This window comes from Nematolebias whitei, chromosome 19 (genome assembly GCF_014905685.2).
Source record: "Nematolebias whitei isolate Nwh7 chromosome 19, NemWhi1, whole genome shotgun sequence".
Taxonomy (NCBI): Eukaryota; Metazoa; Chordata; class Actinopteri; order Cyprinodontiformes; family Rivulidae; genus Nematolebias; species Nematolebias whitei.
The window spans coordinates 27,089,252-27,097,348 of record NC_056516.1 but is presented as its reverse complement, the minus strand read 5'-3'; the positions used below and the strand labels follow the sequence as shown (position 1 = coordinate 27,097,348).

The window sequence follows — 8,097 nt, the reverse complement described above, 5'->3', positions numbered from 1 at the left end:
CTAAGAAAAACATATTAAAAATACTACTAACATGCTAAGAAAAACATTAAAATACTACTAACATACTATGAAAAACATATTAAAAGTACTACTAACATGCTAAGAAAAACATATTAAAAAATACTACTGACATGCTAAGAAAAACATTAAAAATACTAACATGCTAAGAAAAACATTAAAATACTACTAACATACTATGAAAAACATATTAAAAGTACTACTAACATACTAAGAAAAACATATTAAAAAATACTACTGACATGCTAAGAAAAACATATAAAAAAATACTACTTTTTCTTCATTGTTGCAGCTATATGTATATATATACTAAGAAGAAGATGTTGAAAAATACTAGTAACATATTAATAATAATAATAATAATAATAATGTCATCACAATGTCAGCACTGTATGTTTCCATACAATGGCGAAATTAGTCTCTGCATTTAACCCATCCACCACCAGGTGGTGCAGTGGGCAGCTATTGAAAGCGCCCGGGAGGCATTTTGGGGATGAGGTGTGCTGCCCAAAGACACCACGTGATCTGCAGTGACTGGGGATCGAACCTGGGACTTTCGGGTCCCAAGCCGGCTGCCCTGCCTCTACACCATCTCGGCCGAAAACATATTGAAAAATACTAGTAACTTACTAAGAAAAACTTATTAAAAATACTACTAACATACTAAGAAAAACATAAAAATACTAATAACATGCTAAGAAAAACATGTTAAAAATAATACAAAACTTTTTTTTTTACATATTCAAGGGAGTGGGTAGAAGTATAAACATCAAAATTCCCACTCCTTAACCACTTGCTTAATCTTACATTTATTACATGTATAATCCACACATATAACAACTAAACCCGTATTTAACCCATTAATATAGTATCTGTTTAAGTTAACTATAGTAGATGAACAATTATTGTTCCTTTAACTTCATTTAAAAAAGCATCAAAAAACAAAAACCCCAACAATAATTGAGTAATAATATAATATATTATATCCATGAATAATCGTATGTTTATATGATAATTTGAACAGTTTTATGTTTAGACATTGTCTAAGCTCAGTTTTCAATTTTTTTCCAGTTTGACTCCACTCACTGATACACAAAAGGTTTTTTTTCTAGTTGTTCTGAATTTGCACATTTTAAACTCCCCTTAGCTTATAAAGTTGCTCTAAATTTGCTTTCAAGGTTTTATTTGTAGTTTATAAAGTACCAATCTGTATCCTGTCATGTTGATTGATTTTCAAGCACCTTTTTTCAGATTTCATTTTAAAAAGGATAATTCAGATCTCTTGAAGTGGTGCTCTGTGGAAAGCTTTTGAACAATTAATATCTTACCTGTTGTAGATCACTCCTTCATCAACCTCAGTTTAAAGAAATAATTTAATTTTGACCCAGTTTACACGCTAAAGGTCCGTGTGGGGTTAGGACAAACTTTGTTTATTTCTCTTGTGAAAACAAAACATTCTGAACCTTTTCATCACAGTTTATGCAATTGTTATTTTAAAATGTTGTCAATTTCCTATAATTTAATTATACTGGCACTAATAGTAGGGTATTTCTACAGGAAGTGCCAACAACTGCACAGACAGTACTACAGCTAGCTGCTGCTGCTAGTAACACTTGTAAATTACAGCAGGATTCTTTGGAAAATAATTATGTATTACCAAACTGACATCAGTGGAAAGGTTTTCAAAATAAAAGTTGTTTGAATAAAGGTATTGCAAATTGAGCTGTTTTAAAACATCCAGAATTCACATTGATCTTGACTGTCCCCATAGTGGCTGTGTGTTTAGCTGTTGAAAATTATGCTTTTACAAACTGAAACCATTTAAGGACCCATGCTCAACAGGTGAGATATTATTTGTTCATAAGTTTACCACAAAACCCCCACTTCACAATGTCCAAGCTGTCACGTTAAGCTAGTTTAAAACATACATTCCTGAACTGGCCAATACAAAATAGTATTTTTTTTCTGACTATGTTGTGTGAGCATTGAGAATGACTAAGCTTGTGTTATCTTTGCAGTAATTTTAGCCAAAATTGCTAACCGATGAATCAGTAATCATTCATTTGTGCAATTTCTATGTTACTTTTAAAACAAGATATCAGTCCAACAAAGCAGGCAGCATGTCATTTACATGAAAAGGTCTTTAAAACCGGGTCACTCTTGGATCCAATTTGAGATTCTGGAACGTGAGCTTTTTCCTCGTGCTCGTCTTCACTTACTGGAAGCAATAGCTGCATCACAAAGAGACGATAGAGACTGCTCTCAGTGGTTCTAACCAAGTATCCTAAAGCTACTTTTAAATGGATCCGATATGCACCGCTATTATTGGTCATGAACTCGATTTGTATTGCTCTGTCTACAAATTCTCATTAAAGAGCTTTATTTTACTTGGCCCTTTTCGAAACACTCTTTGCTCATTATGCATGTGTGACTAAGACTGACCAGCACTGCATTCTAATGTGGTTATTTGGCAGCAGAAAGCCTGCTTTCCCCTGGAGAAAACAGATTTTTGAGCATCAACTAAAAAGCTGAAAAAGCACATTTTTATATATTTTAACAACGTACACCTCTACTCATGAGTTTTTGTTTGTTTCTTTGTCTCTTATGTGTGCAGCTGGAGAAAAGAAGAAACCTGTGAAGCCAGTAACAGGAACACCCAGTCCAAAACTCAACGGTCAGTTCTTTTATATGTCAGGCTTTTATTAATGGTTTCCCTCGCCTATTCCTTTTCAGCCTGGTTTATCGTGTGGCTCAATCGTTTTGGTTCTGCTCAGTTTTGTTCTTGTCTTCTGGTTGGTTTCAAGATGCTCTAATGCTCCACATTGTAGTTCTAAATAATTCTTTGTATTTCTTCTCAAAACGCATAAAAAAGTAAATGATCCCTTGAGATAGCTGGCTAGAGTTTTGCTCACCTGTATTTTTCAGCTGCACACTCTTTACACTCAAAAATCCTGTAGCTATACTGTCCACAAGTTTCTTCACCAATAATAGCAGGCAGTACAACTAGAATCCAAAAGATTTTGACGATGGACCTTTGTCTTTAATGTGGTTTAAGTAAATTACAAGTAAATGTAAGTTACCTACATATTTATAGCTGTTAATTCTACGCAAGAGAAGCCTCCTTTTCTAAATACTGGAGCCAAGATTTGATTCAGCATAGAGAATTGGCCAGTAAAGACTCTCAGTCATGCTTTCTAAAGTGAGAGGGAACTCCAGGGAGGCTGAGACCAAAGAAAATAAATGGCCTGTTCTAAAAAAGACCCATCCAGAATGCAGTAGCAGCTGCAGGGAACCAGCAGCACGACAACAGACCAGAGACAGAGCAGTATTAGAAAGACTTATGGGAAAAGAGGCATCACGTAATACCGCTGCCAAGTTGGTGGTTGGCCTACGAGCATACCACAGTAATCTCTCAGAACATGATTCAGTCATCATCACCAAGGCAGAAATCCAAAAAAACATGAATTGGAGGTTTAAAAAGCTGGTCAGCTTCACCACCTGACTGTTTATAATCACCTAGTGACTTCAAACCAGACGTACTCTATTGTTCAGTACCAGCTAGTAAAATACAACAGTAGAGACTGATGCCCACTGCTCCATCAGCATTGAATGTGGCGTTCACCAAGGCTATGTTCTCTCCCCACTGTCCATTTGCTTAAACAAAGCATCATAAAAATGGATAATGATATAGATTCCATAATGAACTTTTAGCCATTTTGCAAACACAACTAGCACCAAGCTAACTACATCAATAAACAAATGGACTCATAGATCTGCCTACTGACCAGTAGACACCATTTCAGTGTCTAATCATCATTTAGGCCTGATAAGACCAAATAAATATTATCCACATTAAGTTCAAGCAGTTTAGCCCTTATAACCTCGTTGTATAACAACAAAACTACATGTGTAAAAATTGTGCTAAAGCTTCAGAGAGCAAAGTCCAACATTTTAGCATTGATTGTAAAACGATGGTTCATTGTCTGAATGCCAACAAACTTCTTAAATTTACTTTTCATTTGTGGATAATGTATCTATACCATGACTGTGTCAACAGAAGTTAAACGCTGTTCAGCTTATGAAAGAAAGACTAGTTAGTTAGTGGTTAAATTGAATTAGGCTGTACAAGCTTTGCACTAACTTTTATACTGTAAAACGTCCATGATATGTGTCACTTTGTTGCTCAGTAGGATGCTAGAGTTCCTATAATACAATGTTCTTAATTTAGATCCCCTCATCATCAATCTTCTTGCCAATACTGGCTAAATTTAGTCTCTAAATCTAGAATCAGACATCTACCAAATTTGATTTTTTTAGACCAAATTAACATGATCTTAGCTAAGGTGTTCTTTAAATTGAAAAATGTCAGAAAAGAGATTAGTTTATGGTACGACTAATAAAACTCCCCAATTATCTAATAAAATGAAGAAACAGTCTGAAAAACTAAGGTTTTCTGATTATAATTTATCTTCTTTTTTTTCTTCTGCAGTTCCAGATGATGTTTTCGCACCAAACTACATATGGAAGGGCTCCTACAATTACCGCGGCAGGAAGCAGCCTATGACACTGAGCATCACCAGCTTCAACTCCACAACCGGGAGAGTCAATGTTACCCTTAGCAACGGCAACCTAGAACTGCTCCTGTCAGGCATGTTATGTTTACGGCTCTGCATTAAATTCTCCAATACTATCTGCAAAAAGGGAAAATATTTGCTTCTACTCGGCAAAATAGGATATGTGATGGTAATACGTCATGTTTATAGTACAGTACTACACCGCTCCTGTATTGATCCATAAATACACACTTAGACATTAAATGTAACATAGAGCTCCTTCTATCAACACTTTTACTGATGGGTGCTGCTTTGAAATGGTGGATTATTGGTCTCCTAAACTTGAAGACCTGCAAATCCCATACACAAATATGTATGCACACTTAAACACATACTCCCATGTCCCTCAGCATAAGTATGGGTTAAGACCTTAATAAGACACAAATCCTGTTGAAGCTAAAATTGGTTCCTGGAGGAACAGAAAGCACAAAATCATATTGCAAAACGTTGCTGTAATCACACATTTAACATCTGTCAACTCGTTTTAGAACAACAGCTTTAGATCAATGCCAGCTAAAGCTGCACTCGCGCGGCCACGGAAAGGTCACTTGCTTTAAATTTGCACATTTTCCGAGTCTTAAAGCAGTGCTTCAGCATTTTATGTACAAATCATACGTCTACATTGAATGAAAGGCTGATATCAAAATATGCTGAGACATTTGCTGACTAGCTTAAAGACCGGAGTTCTGGTTATGCTCAAAATGAGAAGTCTTCCCACTGACACCTCTAAAGCTGTCCTACTGGCAGGATGTGTCATAATGATGATGTGTAATATTAGAGAGAATTACCAAATTTGGCATTACAATCACAGATTCCATTATTCAGGAAGGCTTCTTCTTGTTTTGATGTTTATGTATATTTAAACTTACTGTGTCTTCTGTAGGAGTCTATAAAGCTTCTGAGGCCAGATTGATGCTTCTGATGTATCAGGTGAACTACGTTAACCAGGGAAGTCAACTAAAAGACGCAGCCATCTCTCCAGCCAAGATCATGGACGACTCCTGGACCATGGATGGATTTGTGAGTCTCTGTGGATACAAGTACAATCAAGTTGGAGCATAATATGGTGTAAAAGAATGATGCTTGTTAGAAAAAGAAAGAAAGAAAAAATGTGTTCAGTTTAAAAAAAAAGATGCTTTTTCTATAGAGTTGGGTGTTTTAATTGTCCTTTAGATGACATTTTACTACAGTCTCTAAATACTGAGTCTGGGATAGTTTTCTGTCTAATTCCTGTGCTCAGATAAATAAATATTAATTCTTGTCATCCTTCTAGACAGCACTAAATTCTAAACATTATGATGCAATGGTGTATACGTTTGAGAAGACTGTGGGAGCAAATTATTTATGGAAAATACGGTCTATTTGACTTTTTTTCCTTTAAAAACGCAGTTCAGATTAAAAATAAATGACGGATCATTGCATCTTCCCCACTTTTATTATTGTTTCTTCTCTCATTTATACCCTCAATCCATTGTCCCTTCTGTGTTCACTGCAGGTATCGGCAGAACCTGATGGTTCTAGTTACGTTTTCCAGGGTTTTATTCAGGGTAAAGACTACGGACAGTTTGGACTGCAGAGACTGGGTAATTTTCTTATAGGTTTAGTAACAGCATTTAATAATAACTGTCGTTGGGTTTCTTTGTACAATAAAAGTAGTTGATTATTTAAAAAAATCTGAAATTATAAAATACATTGACCTTACTGATTGTGGCAAAGTCCCATCTCCTAACTTGTACCTAATGATTTTTCCCTCGAGATAAAATAAAAAGGTTTCCCCTTGTCATTTTTTATGCCTCCCAGATAATTTTTGACAGTGATGAATCACTTTCTTGTCCATCACAGGTCTGAACATGTCAGAGAGTCAGAACTCGCCACCACCTCAGCTCGGTACCAACAGCAGCTCTGTGGCTATTGCTATTCTGGTGCCTTTCTTTGCTCTGATCTTCACTGGCTTTGGCTTCTATCTCTACAAGCAAAGGTATGAGCTGGAAAAAACAAACATGCATGCATTCCTTTGAAGAACATGTTCCTGTCAGTGCATTGTTAATTTTCGTCTTTTTACTGTTTGTGCCATTCATAAAGTAAAAAAAAAGAGCTTTCATTAACAATGTAAGAAGACGTCGAATTTGTGCAAACAATAACTGCTTCAGTGGTTTGATTCTCAAGGTGCTAGAAGACAGTGAAGTCGGTGTCTGTCGTAAACTGTGCTGCAAAACAATCCATGTTTAGAAGGTGGTAAATTGGATTTTTCAAAGGCAAGGTTTAAGCACGTCTGACTGGTGTTCAGATTGTTAACAGATGCAGATAATGTCTGTTCTGCTGTTAATAAAAGAAGAAGAAAAAAAAGTCTTGCTGAAGGAATTAGTTTTGGATGGGCTGTTTGGAATCTCACTGGGTTTACTAAAAAGCAAAACACACATTCTTTGATTTGTTTCAAAGCCTGTTTACTACGCCGCTGCTCCCAGGAGTGCATCATTGTCTTCTGGCTACTTAATAATTCAAATATTATCAAACAATTATGCTTTTTTTTTTGTCTCTCCCTTTTTTAACAGAACCACACCAAAAACTCAGTACACAGGCTGTTCAGTCCATGAAAACAACAACGGCCAGGCTGCCTTTGAGAATCCCATGTACAACACGAACGCCAAAGCTGTCGAGGGGAAGGCTGTGCGATTCGATCCAAATCTAAACACTGTTTGCACCATGGTCTAAGGATTGATCATCTTGAACTTGACTCAGATATCTAATGGGACCACAATCAGTACAAGGCTGTGGAAAGTGGAGGAACTCCTTGAACTAAAAAACTTCAACAACACAATCTATATGCCAATAACAACCAACCTTCACTTTGAGTCCAGTATCGCCTCGACTGAAAGCCAAAGCCAGCGTTGGTTCCCTCGACTAAAAGCATCCTGTATTCACTGACGGAAATTAACATCTACTGTCTTGAAGTGAGGCGTCAATCGGAGTAAACTCGCAATGAGATCTGACAACGCGCTCTAGTCTCTAACTCCTAATTCCAAGCAAAGTCACACATACTTTTACTTTTCAGTACTAATGAGTAAGCCATCTGTGAGTTGAACATCGTGACATGTCACCACAACCCAGTGAAGAAGTTTGGATGTGAAACACAGAGTTTCATTCTTTCTTACCAGAAAAGAAGAGAAATTCTCAGGGCCTTGGCTGTCATTATAAGACTGAGGTGATTCTGATATTTATTGGTATAAAGCCAATGGCAGCCAACCACGACTGGTGTGGGGGGATGTGACATGAAAGGGATGTCTTTAAAGACACTGTGAAACAAAACAAGAAAACAAAACTCTCACTCCTTTCAGTTCACCGCTGACAGAAAAACGCTGTCACCAGCAGACCATTAGTTCTCCAACGACCACAGAATACGTCATCCTCACAACCGGAGAGGACAATCTCTTGTCTCTGTGGCAACCAGAGACGGGTCCTATTCACC

At 36.7% G+C, this 8,097-nt stretch overlaps 1 protein-coding gene across 1 annotated transcript in view; it reads left to right on the top strand.

Annotated features, from left to right (window-relative positions):
• The window catches only part of LOC119425451 (CUB and sushi domain-containing protein 3), a 504,865-nt gene extending 497,138 nt beyond the window's left edge, over positions 1 to 7,727 (top strand). Inside the window, exons 59-64 of the mRNA XM_037692978.1 lie at positions 2,633 to 2,692; positions 4,508 to 4,666; positions 5,515 to 5,651; positions 6,127 to 6,214; positions 6,474 to 6,609; positions 7,184 to 7,727. Of these exons, the coding sequence (XP_037548906.1) occupies positions 2,633 to 2,692; positions 4,508 to 4,666; positions 5,515 to 5,651; positions 6,127 to 6,214; positions 6,474 to 6,609; positions 7,184 to 7,343 (740 nt within the window). The 3' untranslated portion in view covers positions 7,344 to 7,727. The remainder of the gene's footprint in view (positions 1 to 2,632; positions 2,693 to 4,507; positions 4,667 to 5,514; positions 5,652 to 6,126; positions 6,215 to 6,473; positions 6,610 to 7,183) is intronic.
• Positions 7,728 to 8,097: the final 370 nt, after the last annotated feature.